This window comes from Odontomachus brunneus, unplaced genomic scaffold (genome assembly GCF_010583005.1).
Source record: "Odontomachus brunneus isolate Ranch 3 - 2012 unplaced genomic scaffold, Obru_v1 Obru_scaffold_013, whole genome shotgun sequence".
Lineage (NCBI taxonomy): Eukaryota > Metazoa > Arthropoda > Insecta > Hymenoptera > Formicidae > Odontomachus > Odontomachus brunneus.
The window spans coordinates 718,192-743,623 of NW_022639463.1; the positions used below are offsets into that span (position 1 = coordinate 718,192).

A 25,432-nucleotide genomic window follows, 5' to 3' on the forward strand; every position below is an offset into this window, starting at 1 on the left:
AGATTATAGTTAGGAATATCTTTTTTATAGTAAATGTCGCCATAATGTTTGTAATATTTACAATGTAAGCATAGTATAACTGACTCATGTAAAACTTTTACCAAGAATTATAATTATTTGAAATAAAAAACATAGTAAGATAGCAAATATTAAATGGTAAGAGAAATTAACTATTTTATGTAGTCAATACAATTGGAATATTTGGAAAATATGGGTACATATAACTATATTCTCAAAGCGTGCCTTACTATACACATAGAGTAATAAAATGGTGACTATAAATGTGTGTGTTCATTCTACTATATCTTCGGCTTTGGGTGAACTATAAATATATGTTTGAGGCCAAAACAAACTATAAAATATAGTGAGATTATAGTTATTCCAACTGTTTTTTTCTCTCAGTGCAAGATTTTCACCAATTGGGGATGCTGAAGCTGAAAACTCTAACGATAGAATACTGATATTTTTCTGCAAATTTTATCAGTTCTACACACGGAAAAAAAGGTTTGGTTGAATTAATCAAACATCTGGTCGAATACGAACGATCCAGAAATTCCGATTGAAGTAACCCGAATTCTGTTTAAGTTAACAAGATTTTTGGTAGACTAACCAAACATGTCTGATTATTTAACCAAACATGTCTGGTTAAATAACCAGACATGTTTAGTTTAATCAAAAAATCTTGTTACCTGAAACAGAATTCGGGTTATTTTAATTGGAATTTCTGGATCGTTCATATTCGACCAGATATTTGGTTAATTCAACCAAATCTTTTTTTTCCGTGCAGAATTACAAATGCTTCTACACTGTAAAAACTGATGTGTTAAACTTAATATTTTATGTATCACAAATCATCCACTCTCATTTATTAACAAAATTTAACACAAAACAAATAAAAAGTAACACGCATAATATGTAAAAAATTAACACTAGAATTTAACACTTGAATAGTTTGAACAATTTGTCAGGAACAGTTTGTGTTAAATTGACATGTATAATGTTAAATTAACTAAAATAAAACGTTACTTTGACATTTGAGAGAAGAATTAATCTACTTTTTGATGAAATGAAATGGTTTTGATGAAATGAAAATATTAAATTGACATAATCTATATCTGACATATTAAATATGTCAATTTAATACAACCTGTGATTCCTAACAGTATTCAAGTGTTAAATTCTTGTATTAATTTTTTCCATATTATGCGTGTTACTTTTTAACACATATGTTTTGTGTTAAATTTGCACATAAATGAAAGTGGGTGATTTGGGACACATGAGATGTGTTAAATTTAACACATCAGTTTTTACGGTTACGTGACGAAAATATGAAAATTACGCACAAAAATAAATAGGAGCATTGCTTAGTATGTGTGACGAAAATGAAAAAAAGATTTTAAACATAAAGTCAGTTAGTAGTATAATATTTGTCTAATTCAAAAGTTCCGCGGCTTGTACATACTGAAAGTGTAGATGCTCCAAACAGAAAAATTTTGAAGAACATTGTTACATCGCGTCTGAGTTCAGAAGCTTAAGGGGACAGGAAGGTCACATTGTCTGAAAATCGTGCTTGTTTTTTCACAATTTTTTATGACAAACTGAATGAACATGCGAATGTGTTATTTTGACGTGTATTTATACAATATATAAAGAGAAGAAAAATATAATTTTGATGATTAAATACTCAATATACGTGTATGGTACATGCAATTATAAATATATTTCGTTGTTCTTTTCAAGATCGTCATTTTGCAGTAATATCTTTCGGTGGTTCAATTAAATTGAATTTTAGATAGAAAATTTCCGTAAGCTTATCATTATCGTGTGAACCACTATAATAGAAATTGTATAAGTTAACAAAATTGCAAATATCTTAATAGAATATTATTAAATTTTTAGTTCTTTTATAGTGAAAAAATTAATATTTCAAAATTAAATATTTTTAGTGGTTCACACGATAACGGCAAGCTTACGGAAATTTTCTACCTAAAATTCAGCTTAATTGAACCACCGAGAGTCAAGATATTACTGCAAAATGACGAAGCAAAGAACTGTAAATGACTTGAAAAGAAAAACGAAATATATTTTAACTGCATGTACCATACACTTATATTGAGTATTTTTTGCATATTCATCCAGTTTTTCATAAAAAATTGTGAAAGAACAAGCACGATTTTCAGGCAATCTGACTTTCCAGTCCTCTGAAAAGAAAAACGAAATATATTTTAACTGCATGTACCATACGCTTATGTTAAGTATTTGATCATCAAAATTATATTTTTCTTCTCTTTATATGTTATATAAATACACATCAAAATAACACTTTCGTATATTCATTCAGTTTGTCATAAAAAATTGTGAAAGAACAAGCACGATTTTCAAGCAATCTAACCCTCCAGTCTCCTTAAGAATATCGGGAAAGTTTACAGAAAGAGTTTTACATATGCGTTAGGTTTTTATGCTGAATATGATAGAAAAAAGTAACACACGTAAATCCTATATGTACAAGAAATACGAAAAGGATAGCGTGACTGTGACGATCGTCTCTACGTTACGTCTCAACATTTTTCGTCATTCACTTCATCATCCCCTCAATGTCCAACATTGATTTGCAGTCGTATCATTTGTAATCCTTCTTCGATTGGGTAGCTTGCACTCCCCGCGCCTTGAAAAACTTGGCAAACGGTCTTCGCTCCAGCCTCCGATAGAATAGCGATATTTTGGTTTTTGAACAGTCATACTCGACTTGGAACGCGCCAGCGCGGTGGAGAGCTGACGAGAGGAGCGTAATCGAGAAACGATTACAAAATCGCCGGTACGAGCGCCATTAGGGCGAGACAGTTATTCCCGCGGACAAAAATGGCAGTAAAGCGGCAAACGATAAGGTGAAAATATTAATGACCACCGAGCGAACGGCCGTAATGAGCGCAATAACGTCAGACACGGCTCGGTCAACTATGCTAAACACGGTCAGCGGGACTTTCGAACCGTTCGCATGTAAAATATGATGCACTAAGTTGCTGCGCGAGACCATTAACGTTTCCGGGACGTGTTCGACGATTGCACGCGAGATCTCACCGAGTAGTTACACGAGGAAAAATTGGATTTTCAGTTCTGGAGATTTAGTTATTCGACGAGTGTCGACCAAGCTTTTATTTCAAGTCCTGACATTTCTCGGGCCTAAACGCACTTTCTAATAGTTCCCCACCGTATTTGGATAATAAGCGTGTGCATTATTGGTTGCTCGGCTAATCTGCTAGTTTCACAGCTTGAAATATCGTTTCGTGTTCACATCATAGTCAGACACGACGATTACGAAAAACGATTAAAAAAACTAACGAATTTTGGTCAGACAAATGTTAAGGCTTCTCGAGTCGAAATTTTGGCCCTATGTTAAATTTTGAATTCTACAACACAGTAGAAGCTTAGTTAACAAAGTGGGTTTAATTTTAATGATATAATTTACTTCTACTTTAACTCTGATGATGTCTAAAATTTCATTTTCTTTACTGTCAAAATAGGTGTTGAGTGGAGTAGTGAGACTGCAAGTAGAAGCGAAATTTCGATTCAGGTTATTGAGGCTAATCTGAATACAGTTACAAAATTCTTATTGACGCCAATTATGTAACTTTTCCTCACAAAGAAATGCATATTACATTTAAATTTAAATGTTACTTGCATCAAGTATTTCACAAATTCCGCAAAGCTGTCATAAGCTCATCGTAAACATCACATTTATACAAAATACTTTTTATATTTTGGATTTATTTTAAATTTATTTTTCCTGAATATTTGTCCTGAATAAGTTTAGCATTTCAATAAAGAATATTAAATTAAAACAAAAATTATTTTTGTCCCCAACTATATCTTTTGACAGTCCTAATGCGCAAATGATAGTAATAATGTACATGTAAGTTCATTATCGCTAATTACAGCAGAATTTAATAAGACGAGAAACCTACATAGTTTTCTTGGCCATAATTTACGATGATTATAGTTTGAAATACGTTTCCCTCAGCGTGAATATAATCGCTTTTCCTAGCAGTAGGATGATACTTTTCTGTGTGCAGGAGTGAAAGAGTGAATAGTTAAAAAAAAAAAAAAAGAAAGAGATTCCGCGTGATCGCAAAAGTGAGACTTATTATTTTTCGCGTCTCCGCTCTCAGAGAAAAGTTTGCATCCTGCGACAAAGTCGGAATCGGATGTCATCGGATCGGCAACGTGCGCTACCAGCTTCGCATTTTTTCACACATGCTCGCGTGACAATCGTAGTAACCGGTCCGTACGATACATAAGTCGGCCGTTTGTGCGCGAGCGACGGAAGCAGGTGCTCGAAACGTTCGTCGCGCTGCGATTTAAAAAGCGATCGAAAGAAGATACCGACACACGCAAACTTCTTGCCGCGGGCTCTCCTGTGACTAACGATAGCGAAGCGGCATTAAGTACATTATTTAATGAGGGTTAAAGCGCGCACCACTTCCGATCGGAACGTAATTACGAATGCGCGGGCACGTTCCTCGGCGCGATTAACCGCACGGCGCGTCCACGGCACTCTCCCCCCGTTCCTCTTTCTCTCTTTGATAGAAACTCGCGTGCATCAGCGGCGGCGACGACGGCGACGGCGGCGGCGGCGGTGCAAATTTTCTGTCGTTGTGATGTGTAACACGAGGGAGAGAATGCGAGCGAACGTGGCGAGAGAGAGAGAGAGAGAGAGAGAGAGAGAGAGAGAGAGAGAGACTGATAGAGAGAAGGAGAGAGAAAGAGAGTGGCCGGCCGAGCTCTCTCGTGTCCGACGCAAAAAAGCTACGCTCGTCAAGTTTTCTTAAGCGCGAGAGCGCGAGCACACGGCAAACTTGTCGCAAAAAAGCGAGAGCTTTTTCGCCGTGCATCGGCGCGAGCGCCGGCACATCGACAGAGAGCCCCTTTTTATCCCTTGTAAAATGTACAATGTCGCCTATCAGACCGCCGTGTAGTAATAACGCGCGCACGATCACGATAACAACTTCGGCCTCGCTCGGTGACGGCTGCACGCGGCGAGCGTTTCGCTCGGCCACGGAGAGTAATGCTAATAAAACAACGGTGAAAATTGCGGCATCGACGAGTGCACGAAAATGGCGCGACGTCGTCCGAAACGATTCTTCCAGTCGATTTTGAGCCGAGCGGCCGAGTCGACGGAGTCTCCAGTTTCTCCAAGTATTTTTGCTCCCTCTTCTTTTCTCTCCCCTCACGAATTACGCGCGCGAATCGACGACGCTCGATCGGTTGCGGAATCCATCGCGAAAAAATGATCTGAAAAGTGAGAAGAAGGCAGACCGGAGCTATCGCCGATCGTGTCGGCCAATGTTGCCGGCAAAACACACCGGTCTCTCGACGGCCGCTCGAACACCTCGCTATCGATTTCTACGTTTTACCGTCCTCGCGTTACATGATCGATTTCCCGATTTGTAAGAGCGCCGCGAACGCTTTCCACATTTCGGCGAGATCGAACGCAAAAAGCGCGCGGCGAAAGAGAGAAAGAGAGAGGAAGAATGATAGAAAGGATGAGAGAGGGAGAGGAAAGAGGAAGAGAGATCCTCTAGCAACGAGCGGCTCTTTCTGTCGCAATTTCGCCTTTCGGAGAAACGTCGCGGGCAAAACAGCGCGCTTTTTTGCCGCCTACATCGTCGCCGTCGTCGTCGTCGTCGTCGTCATCGTCGTCGTTGTCGTCGTCGTCGTCGTCGTCGTTGGCGGCGACGGCGGCGGCGGTGGTCAACGCGCTTACGCGACCACGCCACCCGCACCCCGAACCGGCCGCTCGTAAGAAACCGGCAAAAACGCAATGTGCAATAGTTGCGCGCCGGCCGCGCTGGCGGAAGAAACGGCGCGTTTTTGCGCGACGCGCGCTTTCTTGCCGGTTCCGTGAGTCATACCGCATCGTGAGTAGACAATGCGCGACTTACACACAATGGGAACGCTTGTGATCGCGACCCAAAAGCAGGGTCGCGCCGTGGACATCGAGATTACGTCCACGCGGATTGTTTACGTATTGTCCACGTGACGTGTGCACGATCTTCTGTCACAGAGACAATACACGGCGAGAATATTGCGATTAGCAAAAATTACGATGCAATTTTAATAGTCCGAGAACAGCCCTTATAGAAATATCATACTAAGAATCATTGATAATTACTTATTATCCAGTATTTTTAATACTGAAAATAAGTAATTATCAATGATTCTTAGTATGATATTTCTATAAGGGTGAGTGACACTGTTACAAAAATCATAATAAAAATTATAGTAAAAATGATCATAAATATACTCTCTTAAAGTATTCTCTTAAAGTGAATTAGTCAAACATCACTGAAAACAGTGAATATACACTGATTGCAGTTGTAAGTATAGCAATGAAAGTGCTCAGTGCTATACTCATAACTGATATCAGTGACTATTTACTGATTCACTTTAACCCTTTAAGTGTCATTGATACCGATAGGATTCAGCAGTTGAAACCTTATAAATGTGCTTTAGAGTTTTTGACAATATTTCATTAAAAAAAAGTCACTAGAATGTTCCATGAATTATGCGCCTTAAAGGATTAAGAGAGTAAATTTTACCATGTTCATGGTCACTTTTACGTCTTGTTATAATTTTCATCATAGTGCCAGTCTATTCCCAGGAGCTACTAAAGTTACATTGTAATTTTTGCAAGAAAAAAATTTTGTGAACACACCAATTTGTTTATAAAACAATGTTTATAAATTCCGGGATTCTGAAACGTAAATAACAAGATAAACTCTTCTTAATTAATTCTTTAGCAAGCTATACACGTTCTTTGAACAATATCCACAGATTATTCATCGTCTACATAGATGAGAGCGCATCTCATATATTATAGTTTATGTTGGAGTATCATATTTTATGCGTTTAAACGTTCCAACTCTGCCCAAAGACGTCAGAGTATCGACGGTATCGACAGTATCGACCAAGCAGCACCGCGAAAGCTTCAGTATCGATCGACATCGATGGTATCGAGAGAATAAAGTGACGACGCCGCGAATACACGCAATCTAACGCAGAAACATATTCTAAATCCCACGTCTGATATTCTAAATTCTCTCGTCCCGACAATGTGAATAAAAGTTCGATAATAAAAGTGTGTTTCTCCCGTGGATAAAACGCGCCACGTTTCACGCCTCGCCGAGAGAGACACATCTCTATCCCGTGATAAAAAAGATCTTATCTTTTTAATGAGTACGTTCTTGCTGTTTACTAATTATTTGCTCCGCTTGCTCCAACTTTGTCAGCACGTTGATGTCGCTGATACCGAACGGTAAACATTTCCCGCAAAAAGAGCGAGCGCGGGTTAACACGGGTTACGCGTCGCGCGTTCACCACGCCATATGCTAACTCCGCTCGTGTGGCTTCCGTTAAAAATTCGCGTAGCTTTCGTTTTAGCGCGCTCGAAAGCTAGACGTAATTACCTCTTATCGGGGGGAGTGGCACAGTTCGAGATATTACCTCCCGCCGTAAGCACGCGGCCCGTTTCGGCGCGAACGCGCATCGGGGAAATCACGAGAGAACACCCACAAAATAGACTCAGATAGACTTTTATAATTACTGCGACGTGAGACAATCGGTGATGGAAACTTTACGATTCTTTCAATCACATTTATGGAGCAGATATTGTATCGAATTAATTATTAACCCTCTACTGCCTAAATTAATATCTCATGTTTAAGACACATGCACATAGGTTTAAAATTGAAGTACTCAATACGTATAAGGTAAAATTTTGTTTTTTCTATCAAATGAATAATACGGACATAAAGAGCCAAGTTACGGATGTTACATGTTTAATAAAAAATTAATAAATACAAAATAGACGTTTCGACCATTGGATGTGGTCCTCTTCAATAAGTATTATAAAGTATTATTTGCTTTTTCTAATTTTTCATTTTCCTAAGGTTTGTGACTCTGAGGTCACGTTGGACAGTTACTACCACTGCCAACATATTAAAAAAGGCCATATTGTCACATTTCGTCATTCTATACGGTAAAGATATGAGTGCCGTGTGAACCACTCGTCCGAGGGACGCAGGTCGATTAGTACAAGTTGATGTCAAATTCACGCACACTTGTCTGCCCGCGTAATTTCGCGGCGGAACGATGCCGAACGCGGAGTGATGCGCGTCCCTGAAGAATTTCCGAAACGAGCGACGATATCGAACTCGCTCCAAGAGGCGGCTGTTTTTGTTGCGATGCACCGCGCGAGTCGTCGGCGGTGAAACGCTCGGAGTAGACGAAGAGCCCGGCCGCAGTTTCGTCGAGATATGTGGAGGAAGAAAAATCATGTTTTTCTGGCGCGAGCTGCGCGCTTTTTGTCGCGGGTATGACTCATCCAGTTTCTCGACGAGAAAGAGGGAAAGGGAGAGAGAGACAGAGAGAGAGAGAGAGAGAGAGAGAGAGAGAAAGAGAGAGGCACATACAAAAGCGCGATAACCCATGGTAGCTCTTCGGTCGAAACTTCTTCGCTTCGCCGAGAGGTAACTGCTGGCGATTACGTTTCTTGCGTAAACTCGCCGGGACCGCTGTGCGAGAGCGCGGTGTTCGCCACCGAAATGCGACCCGCGCGCTTCAGGAACGAGCCCGCGGATATACGAGACGCTCGCAATAGCGGTCGATCCGCAAAAAGCGAAGAAATGAGCCGAACCCGCGAAGCGGAGCGCCTTATATCAAAATCTACGCGCGGGAAACAGCGGAGCGCAGGCCCCTCTCTCTCTCTCTCTCTCGCTCTCTCTCGCTCGCTCTCTCTTTCTCTCTCACCCTCCTCGACAAACAGTCGATAAATGCGCCTTCGCACTCCCTGAGCTGGCACCCCGAAGTGGGAAAAAATCATCCCTTCATTTGGAATTTTCATTCCACTTTCGATTTCAAGATCCTATTTAACGTCTACTTCAACACTCTGAAGTCTGCATCGACCTTTTCTGATTCCATCAGAAATATCATTTCCCGAACACGTTCTTCTAACTCTGGACATTATTATTTTGGTCTTTAAATACGAATAGTTTAAACCTTCAACATAAAATATACATATTTTATGTTGAAAGTTTAAATATTCGTACTTATGGACCAAAACGTTAAGAATGTTCAGGATCAGGTACGTGTTCAAGAATTGGCACTTTTACCTTACACCGTGACTTTAATTATATATTATGCAAGTGTGAGTAGGAAGTGATCGCCAAGGGTGACGTTTATATTCGCCGAACGGGCATTCCCAGTAGACTGGATGTAATTAAATCGACGCGCGATTTTATACCTATCAGTTCGCATGAAATCGATCGGCTACCGATTATAAATTGAGCCACAAATTCACGCAGCCGCGTGCGCGCGTTACACGCGCTTCGCGTTTCCTACTCGTGATATAAGAAGAAACAATTGAGACCTGAGACCACCGCGGCCGTGAATCGGCTCATTTTAAGACGCGGAACGACGTAACCGGCTTTTTTCCATCGGTTATGGCAGAAAGTATCGTGCGTTTGCGCGTACACACTTTAAAGTACCGTTTTAAATACTCTTTCACACCTAAACCGGGTGCGCTAGCGACCGCTTTTTGCTGTGTTTAGGCTAAAGGGTTAAGTTAAATCTCCTTAATGAACCATACTCTGCTGGCCGGTTTATAAGCTTCTTAATGGACGAGTATTGCTTCTACGCCGACTTCGAAATTGGTCAAATTCGTAGGTCAAGTACGTTAACAGCTGGAAAATCTCAAGAAAAGAGAGAGAAAAGAACAGGCCAGTGCACCGAGTGCGCTGTCTTATTTTCACCGGAAATATTATCTCTCGCACGTTCTATTCTCCCGCGTGAAATTGTAACTTAGATATCGCTTGAGTTACGGATTTCATTGTCGGAGCAGGACGTGAAAACGGAGATCGCGTAACCCACGCGATCGTACCGATGTCGTGAAGGAATGACGAATCATATGTACTCGCGTAAACATTGTGTCAAAACAATCGCGATAAATAAACATAACTCGTGAAACTGAGCGAAAATTTGCCAAAATGATGGCTATCTCGATTCTGATAAAGCCTCCCATACAATACAAATATCCAAGATATATCCTAGAGACGTCCCAGAGATATCACATATTTTTGTGACGTCTTTGAGATGTATTTTGGACATTTGGTTATGTGATTTGTATATCAGACTGGATATCAAAGATTGAAGATCGCAACGTAATCAATCGAGATAAAACGAATCCAAATCGATATTAGTTGAATTCGGATGACTTGGACTAAATTCCGATTAAATCAACAAACAGTTAAGTTGCAGGATTCCAACTGAAATTTCGAACTCCCCCTTTCCTTCTCTGTCTCAATTTCTCCTTCAACGGCAATTTCGATTGGAAGCTTGCCACTTAGCTGTCCGCTAGTTTAATCGGAGTTTGGTCGAAGTCACTTTTGATCGATTAAATAACGTACAAATGGGCTAAATAAGTGCCAGTACCGATCTTGGAACGAGATTATGTCCAAATATAAATCATGTTTTATATACTATTACACAATTGAATCAAGGCCGAATTATTACAAAATCAATTTAATCGAATTCCCATTTCTAATCATCTCAATTCTTAGTCTCCAATATCTAGTCTGATATGAGCTTAACTACGATCTCCAGGACGACATTCATAGTCGAAGCTTACATTTAAAATCGACCTGAGTTATTAGCGCCTTTGATTGAAGTATTGAAACATCCTTTCTGAAAAGACACTGAGCGCGTTGTGTTTCGCGGCCTGTATGAATCATTTCATTGGCTACGGAGCACTCGAAGACGAACTTAAGACGATCTTAAATGTGCACTGAGAAAATTTCTTTGTGCGACATAAAATTGACTTCTCTCTGTGAGAGAAAGCGTTAGCTCACAAATGAACACTCGAGTGTTTTCTCATTAACTATGAATACCGTCCTGAAACGTCTTGCGTGCCGTTCGGGTGGACGCGAATAGCGTCCGGGCTGACTTACGCGTGCCGTTGACGTTCCTGCTGAGTATCCTGGGCACAGCGGGGACCACGCCGGCCTGCTGCTGATGGTTGCTGGACGGGCTGGCCACCACGACGACGGACGAAGGGTTCTGCGGGACACAGGCTGCGGACGCGAGGGTCGCGGCTGCTCCGCCGGCGCCGTTACCGGTCGTTGCGCTCACGGAGTTGCTCGGCGCCGAGGGCACCGGCGACGGCGTGCCGACCCCTCGCGCCGCCGTCGCCGCGGCGACCACCGTCGGGGTGTCTTCCGCGGTCGAGCCACCGACGACCACGCGCGCGTCCATCGCGGTCACCGGTGCTACCTGGTGCAGCAGCACCCGTTCACGGTACCGCCGCGAGCACGGGGACCTTCCAGGTCGTCCAGGCGCGCCGCCGGCAGCATCCAACGAGGTGCATCCGACTGCGCTTTGTTTAACGTCCGGATTCGAAGAGAAGGCGACGACTACGACGGCGACTGCGACGAGAAGGAGGAGGATGAGGGAGGCGCGATCGAGCGAACGCTCGCGGGCAACCGAATTTCGAAAATGGCGGCGATCGCGCGCCTCGCGTCACCGCGCCGCGCGAATCATCGATCTCGATCGATCCGCGTGACGTGTATGACCGCCACGGTCGAAAGTGATACACGGGGAGCCGCGAAGACGCGGGTACCCGGCGACGAGATACTCACGTGAGACCTCTCCCGCGGTTGGAAAGCGAAGACACGACGATTCGACGGACGTTCGAGCGATGTCGAGAGCGCGGCGAAGAGGTCGTTGCGGCAGAGGCAGACAGACAGCGACGCGTTTCGAACGCTGGCGCGGCGAACATTGCGCGTCGCGCGGCAAATGCGCCGCGTGTCTTTCGCGTCGCCCCCACCACGCCGCGGCGGCGCCACCGTTCGACGACGGGAGCGCGCGCGGCTCCCCCGAAAGCGCGTCGCCGGTGTGTGTGCCGCGCTGCGAATTTTATTGTTTGTTTTTGCAAAAGTTCTTGCGGCATTAAAGGGAAAAAAAGACGAAGGAGACGCGAGGTAAATAGACGCGAGAGGCGCGACGGTGAAGTCTTATACTTAGTCTATTAATAACGTTCGCAAAATCATCGTCCGTACCATAACCTTTCTGATTATAATGTTTTTTTTTCTCCTTTTGGCAAAATATTCAGATCTATAGGAGGAATGCACGGTCGGAAGGAAGAGCGCGGAAACTGGGACAGCCTGTGAACCAAGGACGGTGCATAGTAAACAAGAGTAATTGCGTCAGTGCTCGAGGAATGGATGTAGGTAACGGACGTGTTGCTTTTGTTCGTCTTCTGCATGCTACATGTTATTTTAGAGCGTTCGCTCAACAACGACAGAAAACTCTCTCAGCTCCTACCCGCAGATGTATACACAATTACCAAGATATAATTTACAATCTCAAACCAGTATACAACTATGTTTAAGATCAAAATACCAATAGTTGAATATGTATCTAATTCTGGACAATCTTGTTATTTTTGTCTTTAAATACAAGTATTTAAAATTTCAGCATAAAAAAATATATATATACATAGAATATATATGTATAATTCTGTATAGAAAGTTTAAATATTTGCATATAAAGACAATACCAAAACAAATAAAAATATCCAGGATTAGATACACTCAGAGAAAAGCATGGTGACGGCAACTATATAAGTGACAACTGTATGACTTTTGTATGTAAAATCGTAACATATATAGTTTAATAAACTACGTTGAGTTTATGTAGCAACTAAAGCTTCAGTTGCAGTAACTGCAAAATAAAGTTTATTGAACTGTAACATTAATTTTATGTACAATAGTTGGACAGAGTTATTCTCTATGTTGCATTCATAGAGAAAATATTATAGTTTTTTGTTTTTATATAAATTCTCAATTTTACAATGTTTTTAGTAGTCTATGAGTAGAGACTATCAGTAAGGTTTATCTTGTAAGAGATATAGTAAATTTTGCTAAAAACATTAAGTGTTTTAATAATTTCAGTTACTAAAATAAATAGCATATATGAAATGAAAGGATAGTGAATGTTTAGGAAATCCTATAGCAATTTTTATTACACAAAATTCTCCGTGTAGTTGCCACTGTGTCTTTATTTCTGAATGTCCAAGAATTAGTATTTTCACCTTAATTGTCGAAACAATTGACATTGAGACAGTTACTCGTTAAAAAAATTCTCAAAACAATCGATCAATTAATCTATTACCATTTACCGTTGCACACAATACGTTTCAGGATCAAAGGAAAGGAGTAGACCTCTATTTCTGCCTGCCACGGATATTAGCATCATACACCAGGCGGCCGGTGGCCCGTCAGGGGGGTTGAAATTCGGTTAGGGCACGCCGATCCCTCGTGAGCCATCGGATCGCGACCCAGAAGAGAGAGGGAGAGGCGTGGCCTCGCGAATCGGCCGACGGTCGGTCGCATTCTGTGCAGACTCCTATGCGGGCTCCAGAGGAACGACGCGAAAACCGTGATGCTCCCCTCCGTCCGTCCGTCCGTCCGTCCGGCGTTCCCGCCGCTTACCGGTGTCGTCGTGGTGTACATACGCTCCTCCCTGGTCCTCGTCGCCGTCGCAAAAACGCGCCCCTGCCTCACGTTGCTCCTGCCAGCGGGAAGCGGCCTGGGGGTTGGCGGGAAAGCCGGGCGAGGGGGGATGGGGTAGGACGCGTCATAAAAACCCATCTTCCCTCGTGCCCCTTTTCCTCCCGCCACCTTAGCCTCAGCACCGTTCAACCCCTAGTAGTAGGTACGTACACCACGCCACCCCTCTCTCTCTCTCTCTCTCTTTCTCTTTCTCTTCTTTTTTCTCGGTCTCTTTGCCTGCCGAGGAACCGACATTTTTGCAGGGTGGTACCCGAAACCTCGTCGACACGGGGTTCCCTGTAAAATTCACGTCCTATCCAGAATCTTTGGTCCCCGCTCTCCTCGTCCGCTCCCTCATGCGTGCACGTACTGGCGTTTGAACGTTACAGGGCGGCGCGAAGGGTGAGGAAACCCGCCATGACAACTGTTTACCGGCGTGATTTGATAACGCGAGCGTCGAAGGAGGTAGAGATCGCAAGAATAATTCTCGCGCCGTGGTGCGCGTAAGTTTTCAACGAGAATTTCCTGAATTACGATACTGCTTGTTGATGTAATTGTTATAACAATGTGTGTTACAGCGGCAGATGGATGAGCAAGATCGGAGCAAATAAAATCAAAGTGAAGAATGGACAAGCCGTGATGGAAAACATGAGGTCCCGTCAGCTTCACGGAGCAAAGACCACGTGAAATTAAATCGAGCATCGACCTGATTTTATCGTTTACTATCACTCTCGCAGTTCAACTCGCCGCTTTATCTTCGGCCAAAAAGGGAGTCGGAAATTATTAACTGTTTGATGTCAAATCTGGTAGTCGCGGAGTATTTTCGTGTGAGAATGCTCTCTACAAACAAATTTTTAAATAGCCAGCACTTGTTACGATGAAGTAACGAGGTATTTAATTAAACGTAGAGTCGACGAGACACAGCCGCCGCACAGTCGTCGTCGCCTCGCGAGCGACCGTAAATTTTCGAAATCTCGCGTCTCCTCGCGGAATCTCAGTTTCTTTCCCGGCGCTTCTCTCTTCTCTCCCCCTGCTCATCCCTTTCTTTTCGTTCACCCACCCCCCGTTCGTCGCCTCTCGCCACCACGGGCTGCTCTTTTTCCTCCTTCGCCGACATCGCTACGATTCTTTTTGCCGCCCCCAGTCCGCCGCCACCCCGTGCTCCTGTCGTTCTTATTTTTGCCCCCGACCCTCCTTCTCCGCCCGCCCGCTCATCCCGACTGCGCTTTCTCCCCCGCTGCCCCTCCCTCCCGCCCCCACTCCCACAGCCTTTTTCCGGACCGGTAGGAAAAGCGCGAGAGACTTTTATTTTCGCACGTAGAAAAAGCAAGGCGGAAAGGGAGGTTTTGCCAGCAGACCGTTACTGCGAGGCGGACGTTTTTTGCGACAGCTCCGTAATCCGTGAAAGGGTGAGAGAGCGCCGGTAGAAACCAAAGGCGCCGCGGCGCTCGCTCGTTCGCTCGCTCACTCGCTCATTCGCAATTTGCATAGAGCGAGCGATCCGGACGCGCTCATGAGACGCCGATCGCACCAGTACAAGGTAGACGGATCGGTTAAAACGCATCGTCGGCTGCGATTTGTTCTCTTGGTTAAATAAAACTGTCCCTTTATTATGCGTCTGTGTATATCTCCGTAGTATCTTGCTTCTTTAATCATGGGCTGCGTTCGGCAGAGAAAGCTGCTCTACGACCGCTGTAAAATTCGTGAATCTGGGATTGACTCTTAGATTCAGCCAAGATCAAGATTTAGCTTCACACAACTTCAACTGAAATTTAACTCGTTGCATATGCGTAAGGAAATCAATCAATCATCCGTGCGATAAAAAGATCCCTCTTGAGTTAGATACATTTTATATTAGATTAGTCAATTTCTCTCTTTGTGCATATGAGCAATGCGACTGTGCAAGTTTGTGACTTGAATGAGTTAAGCTCCGGTTAAAGTAAGTTGTGGAACTGGGTCTAAGGATACCAGTCAGGCTCACGAATTTTACAACAGTTGCAAGGCAGATTTCTCTGCTAAACGCAGTCATTCACTGCAAAAGAACCGAAAGATACTATTTGGAAGCTTAATATTGTTCGTAACGACTGTTTTAGAAAACAATGCGCGACAATTATAACAGAGGATTCAACGTTGTTATTAAAAATTAGACCTCAAGACGTATCTCTACGTTGCACAAGAAGAAACGGAAGAGGAGCTCGCGTACAGAACGGGCTTAACGAGGGTACGGCGGCTCCTTCTAGCTGGAAATATGCAAATTCACGGAGGAGCCTGAGAAACACTTGGAAAAGGGGTCGCGCGCGCGATGGACAATTTTTTGACCAGGCCGTTCTTAATGCCGGTGGCAGAAAAACCGACGAAAAAACCGAGGGATCGGGCAACCGGTGAGCATTACTATGCGTGAGATTCTCACCCGAGACGCCCAACTATCGCGCAGCTGCTTTATTTCACGTAGAAAAGTCAGGCGGGTCGGAAAAAAATGTCCCTAATGACAATCCCGTTTCGATTTGAAGACTTCGAAGGCCTTCTCGTTCGCGCAATAATGCTATGTTTTCAGAGACGCCCTTCGACTTGACGCAACTCGTCGAAGATCGAATGTAGAAGAATATAGAAGAAGCATCGAGAAATCGAGAATATTCGGGAGTCATCTTTATCACTCTCTTTCTCTCTCTTATTACGTTTCTTTTATTTAACATGCGATATATAACGGAATTGTAATTACAGATTATATCACATATACCGGTACCATATCTCATTCTGCGGAAAGACGTATTAGAAGACGATACTTGAACGGAAATGGCAAGTACACGATTAAACGACAGGTGTTACTCAATGCCTCGGTAAGTAATAAGTACACATTTACGTGCGAAATCTCGTGCAAAATCTGGGCATGATAGAGTTTCCTCGAGACACATAAGACGGGCGTGTATGTGTGTGTCAACTACAAGTATATTAAATTACCTATCTAGCACATACACACAAAATTACTATAAAAATATAAGTTATCGAAATGTAAAAAAGTAGCTTATGTAACTCTTACACCGCGATAAGTGTTCAATGGAGGTAATCGATACAAATGTAAAAGCAAATGCAAGTTTGTGCCATTATTATCAGCGTGAGACGTTGTCCACGTCTCTACATTAGTCTCTACGGTGCTCTTCAACGCAGAAGAGAACAATTGCATCTTACATTCCCGAAAAATAAGCGTAAGAATTCTATCTACCTATCAACAGTAGATAACTGCATACGCAGAAACCTCGCGAAATATCGCGTGTTCTCGTATTACATGTGAGTAAAAATAGAACCGGATGTACGTTGAATCAGCACACTATTGTTAATATAGCTGCAACTTCATTATTCGGTATCTTGACTGTCATTCTCGAGATCATCCATAGATCTTTCATGAATTCTTCCTTTCGAGATTTTCTCTTCACACAAATAAAGAGAATAAAGAGAGAATAAAATTTATTGTCACAAAATCCAGTAAATATGCGTGAAAGGTTTTACTTCTCTATCTCCCTTATGCTTTATATAAAATCATAATCGATATATAATATCGATTATAATTATAATTGAACGATTACAATCAAATGTCGTTTCGTAGCGAGACAGCACCAGCAATCATGAGGTGGAAATATCAATCTTGGTTGAGTTTCTTATAATTGATCTCAATATCAAGAGGAAAGATCGAGGCTTAACCTTTCATGCAAATTCACTAAAAATCCTAATAAAAAAAAATACGAAAAATTGAAACATAAAATATAATAAAAAAAAGAACACATCAGACGAATAATTCTTGAATTACGCAAATCGTCAATAACAGACGCCAACTCGACTCATGTTACGATTATTTAGCATCGATTTTTAGCACAAAAGCTTTCTAGGAACTCGTAGGCGCTCTATTCTTAAATCTACTTTGTAATTTTGGGAGCGTTACGTCCAATCACGCGCGTGGGTTCATTTACGAGTAATGGTAAAATCTTTAGTATATGTAATACTTTCTCGCGCGTTTTCACCGATCTCTCTTGAACAAACATGTATTCACGTTATGTTAATCTCTCTTTTCGTTTGTTTGCAGAGTGCGATTCGCAGAAAATGCGACTGATAGGGAAGTGCGGATATCCGCGAGTTTTCCAAGTCACGATTTTAAGACGCTCTTTACATCTAGAAACGTCAATTTCTGACTCCGACAAAACACAGAATCCCAAAATAGAGATTCTTGAAAAACGAATTTGAATGGCTCGACAATGATCTATCCATAATAACCTTCGATTATTAACAACTATAAATAAAAACGAAAGCTGGGAAGCATCGACGATGTGTGGAACGAAAGCAAATAATTGCGGAAGGATTTCGAGCGATTAGAGACGACTAACGAAGCGTCACGGGCTTCGAGAAATGTTCGGATATTTGTAAACAATCGTATTACAACCAAACATACGCAAACCGCGCATCCCTAGCAATCTTGATTTAGCGTTACATTCGATATCACGAGAATATATGTGTGTGTGTATAAAGAGACGCCTTATTATTTTTTTCTCGGATATTCTAATGGAAGCATCGTGTGGGCAGTGTGAGGGAGTTTGTTCATACACAACCGTATTCGTACCATATCGGACTTCCAGTCTTTGGCTCTTTGTCGGCGGGCGGTTCCGTGAGCGCTTCATCTTGCGCTGTGTCTTTCATCGGGGTCCCAGCTACGTTCTTGGACTCGTTTATGACTGCCGACACTTTGTTATAGATTAGAAAGGGACGCGACTCAACCTGCGTTTCCGATTTTAAATTCGGCTCTATCTGCGCGTCGTCTCCTTGCTCCGGGTAAGATTCACCCAGCAGTCTGTCCGCCTAAGTTTCATAAATTTCCTTGCTAAATACAGTGCTCTTCGCGGTACGATTGATTTATTGTCAGGCATTTCTTACCGGCAAAGAAGCGGACGACGGCGGAGAATCGTCAGTGTAGTATACGGTTCTTCTGGTCCCGGCCTGTCCGAGCGCGTCTGACTCGAGCATTCTGCTCGGACCTAAGAACATTATGCAAAAACAGATCACATACTGTTGACATGGACTGACGAGTCAAGTTCGATTGTTTTAATGAATAATTTACCAGGTAAACGGTAATCGTCGGTACTCGCATCCGAGTCGTTCCCGGCTGTATCCGATTCGTATGTCTTACAGTCCGACTGCTTGGAATCTTCGGCCCACGAGCGTCGATTCTAATGAGAATGTTTTGTATTTTTTATTCAACAATATTATAGCTGGTGAAATATATACTGTATAAGTGTATAATAGTAATAATATAAGTAAAATCGACAGACGAGACGTATGTAGATGTGCAAAAGATATATCATGTAACGTAAATAAAGTATACAAAGACAAGTATTAGTAAATAAAATTTTATGTAGCGAATATAAAAAAATCCTTTAATCTTGACTTGTTGATAATGTTTCAAATATCCTAAATAGATTTTTATCATATAAATTTTTAGATAAATACAAGATAGACTAGATTTAAGAAGTATGTGTGTAAAGAATGTGTGGGTGTTCTTCTCGTAGGGATAAACGAGTACGTGCTTGCATGGTTCTTATCATCATTGTTCTTTTCTATAATCATCGTCATTTATAATCACCTTATTGAGAAGCTCCGACCCAGCTTTCCTGACTCTGCGAACTAAATTAGCTCCGAAACTCTTCCTATTTTGAAAACAAAAACGTATAGAATTATTACGAGAAGTTGTAATATTTTGCATCTAAAATGTGGGATATAACATTAAATCTTTGCTAAACGTACTTTTTGGTAGTGCAGCTGTTCAGTTTCCTGTAGTGCTCCATAATTTTATCTTCCAACTTCTCTTTCTGCCTATACAGTTGATTAACTTTATCCCTGCAACGCACAATCGCATATCAACATATCTTTAGATACACTATAAAATAACTCATAATTGAATAAGAGTACATTGCGCAATGCGCATAAAAATTTAAATTTTTACCAAAAGAAAATTATGCCGTTATACTAACGTGAACATTTTTTCTTCCATGTGATAATGTTCCTTATCCTGAAGCGAATGCGTCAAAAGTTCATGATATTGTGTAAACAGTACACTTATGTGCTCCATTAAGGAACGCCTGTCGTTATCCAACCCAGAGTTCATCTCTAATAACATCTAGAAGAGAAGAACCGTTTGGAGTTATACGGGAGATTAAAGAAAATTGCTTTAAATTTACGATACAGTACAATTACAGCCGTACCTCACATCGTTCGTTGAGATGATTAACTTCGGCCTCCAAGTCTGAGCACCGTTCGCTCTTGATACTGAGCTCTCCCTGCATCTCGGTCTGCTTCAGGCTCAAGCGATTTACCTCGACTTTATTCTTTCTATAATCTTCCTGCAAGTTTCTGTATTCTGCCTTCAATCTTTCGCCCGCGGTGTACAGATTTCTGAAATCATCCTGAAATATTTGCAGTGTCATTAAAGAGTTTCGCTTATGTCGATGAGATTCGACAGTAAAATCGAAGATCATTTAGTATTTGCAGTTGACACACCTTCAACTTTGAGTGTTCTCCTCGGAGATTGTTCAAACTTCTCGTGTTGTTAACAAAAGCCTCCCGTTCAGACTGCAACGCTTCGCTTTTCGTCTCCAGTCGCTCGACATTCTCGCGCAACGTTCTGTTCTCGTTCCTTGCGTCTCTTAAATTCGACTTGAGGGAGTCTCGCTCGCGGCGCAGAATCTCGTACTCGTTGTTCAGTTGCTCGTGCAACGATTGCATGGTGCTTTGATCACGAAGTAGCGCAGAATGCACCTGCTGCTGCGTGTTGCGTTCCTTCAAAAGCTGGATGCGCAATTATGGTTAATATTCAGTAAAATATTAGCACGATACGAGAAATACAGATCAAAACTACGAAATATATGTATGAGAATGTTACCTCTTCTTTTTCAGCGACAAGTTGCGAATTCGCCAATTGTAGAGCGGTGTGTTGCGCGTTTAAGGAATTAGTTTGCGACTGTAACGTTGTAATGTGAACCTGAAGTTTCGCATTCTCAGACAACAAATGTTCCGAGGCCGTTTGAGACATGGATGACTTCATCTGTAGTTGTTCCACTTCGCGCTAAATAAATAAATAATAAAGTATAACAAGGAGCGCGCGTGAGTGATGACTTACGTGTTCTAAATGTAAGTACCTTTAAAGGTTCTATTATAGCTTCCAAGGTTTTATTTAATTCATCGCTATTCTCCTTTTCAGTGGACTCAGACACGGCTTTTTCGTTGCAGCTGTCCTCTGCGAGAGATAATTTCTTCACGTAATCTATTATTTCCGGTAGTTGCGCAATTCTGTAACAATTTACATCATACATAAATCGTAATGATAACAAGATTAATGTCTCCAAGTAATTTAACTTCTTTCACACCTTTCCAATATGGTCTCTGGTGGTAAAGTTAACAGTATGTTGTCACTAAGGCCGAGTTTTTCTAAAATCGTACATAATTGTTGATTGTTTCGTTTCTCCGCGACGAGATTGGACTGAAGTATTTCTAAAGTTTCTCTATCAATAGCAGCTCGGGTATCGAGTTCTTTGCTGCTTCGCTCGATTTCTTGCAATCTACGGCAAAACGGTTTCACGACATTATTAAAAACAAAACTAATATATAACGACGAAACTTTTTACACATACATACCTGGATATCTGCGTAACGCAATCTTGCAGCTCTTGTTCAAGTTGTAATACTTTCCTCTCCAAGACTTCAATCGTGTTTGTTGCTTTGTCTAAAGCAACATCTTTCTCCTACGGGATATTATGCAAAGATGTATACTTGTAATTTTGCAGATAACAAGAAAACAATTACCTCAATCGTTTCTCTGCATTTGTAAATATCCCGTTGTGCGGCATCTTTCTCTTTTTCCGTCACCGTTAGTCTCGATTCGAGATCAAGACACTTAGAGTTAATCTCATTGACATTGTTCTCGATGACTTTCAATTCCTCAACCTTTTGACTCGTCGTCTCCAGAGTACGTTCCAAGTCATCAGCACGTCGTCGTACACTCTCCAGTAATAACTGAACTCGTTGTTTCTCTTTCACCGCGGTGTCGTAACTCTTTTCCATCTCTATTATTTTCGTGTGATGAATCTAAACGTGGCAAGAAAACGCATAATAGTCATGTGAAAAATAAGTCGATATTAAAACGAAGTACTGAGATAGGATATAATTTGTATCGAACATACTTGAAGTTCGTGTTGTTGCTTCTCGGAGGAAGTACGCTGATTCTTAAGATTATTCTGAAGTTTCTTATTTTCTTCCAACGCTTGCTTGCAAACCAATTCCAAGTCGGAGTTTTGTTGCGTTAGTCTCTCGTTATTATCGTTCAATGACTCAATTTTCAACGAAAGCTTCTTCTTCTCTTTTTCCAATTCCAGAACGTGAGTCGAATTCTCGTGAAATGAAGTCTCTTTCATCGAATCGATCAGGGTACTTAAACGACGATTTTCCAATTCTAATTTTAACGCTCTCCTTTCGGCATTACTCGTCAATTGCTCGGACAGTCTGTTTTCGTCGGGTACTAAAAAAATTCAAGACATTCATCTTTTTTCGATTTCAAAAACGAAAGATATAAAAATATCCTTTACTGTAAGTCTCAAAATGCATTGAGTCACCTGGTTCTTCTGAATCACTGGATCCAGCCAATGCAGCCTCATTGGCAGCTGCTTTCGTTATTTGATGCAGTTGCGTATTCTCCTCGACGAGCTCTTGATACTTTTCTTTATCGGCAGCACGTTCCTGTAAATTATTTTAAATCAGCTGTAAACTTCAATGTTATTAAATTTAAGATATTTTTTGGACTCTTGAAGCTCTCTTACCAATGCCATGTCGTTAAGTAACTGTTTGTACTTGATGATTTCAGACTCAAGCTCCAATACTTTATCCGCTCTGCTCCTCGACGAACTTAATTGTTCTTCAAGCATCTCTCTGGTCTCCATTAGAACCCTTAAATGTGTCATAAATATTTCGTAAAAACTATTTTTCCTATTTAATTATTGGAACACTATAGAAACAACAAAAAATATCAATGCATTACCTATTATCCTCGCGTAACTCTTCTATCCGAGTTTTATAAAATTCGATATCAGTAAGTTTTTCTCTGTATCGTGAAACTTCTATCTCTAAACGATCCGCTCGTTCTGCTCTTTCGATCACGGCATCCAATTCGTCCCTGTAGGACTTCGCAGCGCGAGCTTCGTGCATCAATTCTTGATTCTGAAATGACAAATTTTCTACAAATTATACATTCGCCACGGCAGCGTGAGCTGATACACAGTACCTCCTGCCTCAGTTTAACAAGTAATGTTTTATTATGTTCCAGCTCCTCCTTACACTCGAGCAAAGCCTCCGTTTTCTCTTCTCTACAAATATATCGTGGGTATAGAGGAAGTTATAAAGAAGGTTGCGACGCAAAGAATGGAAATACTCACAACTCCTGACGTTGTTTCCGGACTTTAGACTTCCAGTCGGCCAATTCAACCGCATAATGATAGTTATCTTCTCTTTCGGCTTTTGTTACAGGATGAGATTGTTGCACCTTGATTATTTCTTCGGATGCACTACTCGAAGACTCGTTACGTTCGACACTATCATCCAACGCTGCTTCTCTCCATTTCTGTTGTTTTTTTTTTTGTAGAATATGATATTATCAGAAGTAGACACTTTTGAGAGACAATGAATACTGGTTATCCGTTACAAGCAATCATGAGATTGGCAGAGTAACGTACCTCCCGATAGAAATCCAATTCCTGAGTCCATTTTTTTATCTGTACAAACAGATAACCCATGTTTGCACTTGCCATAGCATCTTGTGTAATGACTATGTCTTGGTGGTCTGTAATCTAAATACATCATACAAATTTATATAAAACTAGCTTAAACTACCCAGCATTGTCTGGGCTTCTTATATGTAGAACATCTAAACTTAAATTATCACAAAGTATCAAGGAAATGAAATCAGGAGAAAAGCGATGGAGTATCCTCCTCCTCAAATTTCATATAATCCTAAGAGTAACTATGCAAAATTTGATTCAAATTGCTCAGAAAGGTTCAAGATTTAATAAGGTACATACAGACAGACATTCCATTTTACATATATAGATTACATATTCTACAAGAAGTTTTTATCACTAACATCTTATTATCAATATTTTGAATACAGTACCTGTTTAATACAGTCCACTATCGCAAGCTGAGTATCCAGATGTAACGTTTTTATCTTGCTGATAAACTTCTCCTGATTCGGACACTGAACGGCGCATCCGAGCAATAATAGTAGCAATAACTTCATATCTGCTATGTATAATTCAGGTTCCTTTCCTAAATTTGTGGTATCTGGTAACTTTATAATCAGATTGTCCATCTCCTCTTCATAGAATTGTTTTATATTTTGTACTATAGTCTTCAAGTTTTTTGTACGAATAACAGGATTGCCATCAGAAGGCACAACTTCATCATGAAGCGGTTCTGGATTGCTATAGAATATCAGAAATACTTCTATCTTTCCTATCTTTATGCTAATTGACTGTTACAATGATAACTGTCAACAGACATAATCACACAGTATAAACTCACATTTGCAGGAAGACATTGTGCAACAAGACACCATCCACCAAGTCCTCATAATTAGCCAATGCATCAGAATCTTCCAGGCAGCTGACGACCTATGAAGTATGTGTTTTAATTTCTAAGAAAAAAAAACTTGAAAAACTACCGAAGCAGTTTCCAAGAACTCACCCAAGTGACCAGCGGTCCGGCCAATAAATCGTCAATTTCTGAAGACGCCATCTTCGTGTAATTCGCTCAAGATAACGGTGCGATTATCATCTACGAGTTGACATCTTTTTCTCACTGCGAAAACACTGTGAATGAACTAACGTCGCCGTCGCGTCGTCCCGTCTGGTCAATCGGTCACTCGCGCACCTTCTTTCGCACCAGCCTGTGAATCTGATCCGACTCACACCGTCTCCTGAGACAGCAACGTCGCGCGCTTCTCGTAACTTGACTCCGCTTACGAGTGCATCGTTTTACGCTGGCGAATCGCTCAAATCGCTACACACGATAGCTCGACAACTGCACTCGGCTTAGGTGCACGAAAATAAGAGCGCGTCGAACGCTATATTCATCATTCGCGGGAGGAGTTACGTCTCGCACTTGCCGGGAAAAAACCGACTTTTCAATCTCGCCGCACCTCCCCGGTTCGACGAAGATCCTCGCGACCTCGACAGCTGATCGTTCTCGCAAAAAAAAACAGCGAGACCGTGGAATAGGAGGACGAGCGTCCAGCAAACTAAAATCAAGCAAAACTAATTGTTATGATTCGGGCCGGGATGATCGCGCACGCGCCATAGTAAACGCCACGTCAGGGAAGTGATCAATCAATTAAACGTGGTGTCCTTTAGTGCCCCCCGTTTGGTCCTTTGTTTCGAAATATTACCCAAGAAATACTTTCATATATCACGAGTGGAAATTGTAAGCTGTTCAGATTAATTATAATTGGCACTAATTTCTATCTCGGTGCCAATTGCTAACATCTGACTCAAAAGACATCCTTAAGTACAAACTGAGAAACATGAAAAATTTTGAGTATATTTTTTTACGAACGTCATTGTTGTTATCATCGCGTATTTGTGAAAATTTTATTTGAATCACTTTTTTGTTTGCGACAAACAATATCGGTTATTGGCGGAAATCGGCCAATTCTCTGTTACCAGACCGATTTTGAGAATCGACATCCACTTAATTTATAGACCGGTATTCATAGAGTACGGTCCAGCGGGCGCTGCAAATCTTTATAGCGT

General features: G+C 41.6%; 2 protein-coding genes and 1 long non-coding RNA gene across 9 annotated transcripts in view; 1 reads left to right on the top strand and 2 right to left on the bottom strand.

The window, feature by feature from the left end:
* LOC116840969 (NGFI-A-binding protein homolog) overlaps positions 1–11,814 on the bottom strand; it is a 66,267-nt gene extending 54,453 nt beyond the window's left edge. For all 3 annotated transcript variants that reach the window (XR_004377457.1, XM_032808372.1, XM_032808371.1), the window contains exons 1-2: positions 11,688–11,814; positions 11,001–11,474 (exon numbers count right to left, since the gene is read on the bottom strand). Coding sequence is in view for 2 of the 3 variants with exons in the window: in XM_032808372.1 (XP_032664263.1) it covers positions 11,001–11,304 (304 nt within the window). In the remaining variant the exon portion in view is untranslated. The remainder of the gene's footprint in view (positions 1–11,000; positions 11,475–11,687) is intronic.
* Positions 11,815–11,882: 68 nt separating this feature from the next.
* On the top strand, positions 11,883–18,974 carry LOC116840970. 5 transcript variants are annotated; one of them, XR_004377462.1, is made up of 6 exons: positions 11,883–12,029; positions 12,161–12,274; positions 13,251–14,104; positions 14,180–14,428; positions 15,695–15,982; positions 16,323–18,974. It is a non-coding gene; the product is annotated as an uncharacterized LOC116840970 (long non-coding RNA). The 5 variants fall into 5 exon arrangements; XR_004377461.1 differs by having other exon boundaries at positions 13,251–13,764; positions 13,991–14,104; positions 14,180–15,982; XR_004377460.1 differs by having other exon boundaries at positions 12,161–12,278; positions 14,180–15,982.
* LOC116840968 (girdin) lies at positions 17,346–24,962 on the bottom strand. The gene is made up of 23 exons (XM_032808370.1): positions 24,369–24,962; positions 24,207–24,295; positions 23,797–24,106; positions 23,360–23,473; positions 23,063–23,247; positions 22,912–22,993; positions 22,669–22,847; positions 22,451–22,577; positions 22,247–22,370; positions 21,818–22,152; positions 21,441–21,722; positions 21,273–21,379; positions 21,005–21,196; positions 20,777–20,927; positions 20,521–20,703; positions 20,139–20,426; positions 19,844–20,044; positions 19,613–19,758; positions 19,386–19,478; positions 19,225–19,288; positions 18,703–18,811; positions 18,519–18,619; positions 17,346–18,443 (listed from the first exon to the last, which is right to left on the bottom strand). Exons 1-23 carry the CDS (start codon positions 24,417–24,419, stop codon positions 18,186–18,188), a joined length of 3,771 nt encoding a protein of 1,256 aa, XP_032664261.1. The 5' UTR covers positions 24,420–24,962; the 3' UTR covers positions 17,346–18,185.
* Positions 24,963–25,432: the final 470 nt, after the last annotated feature.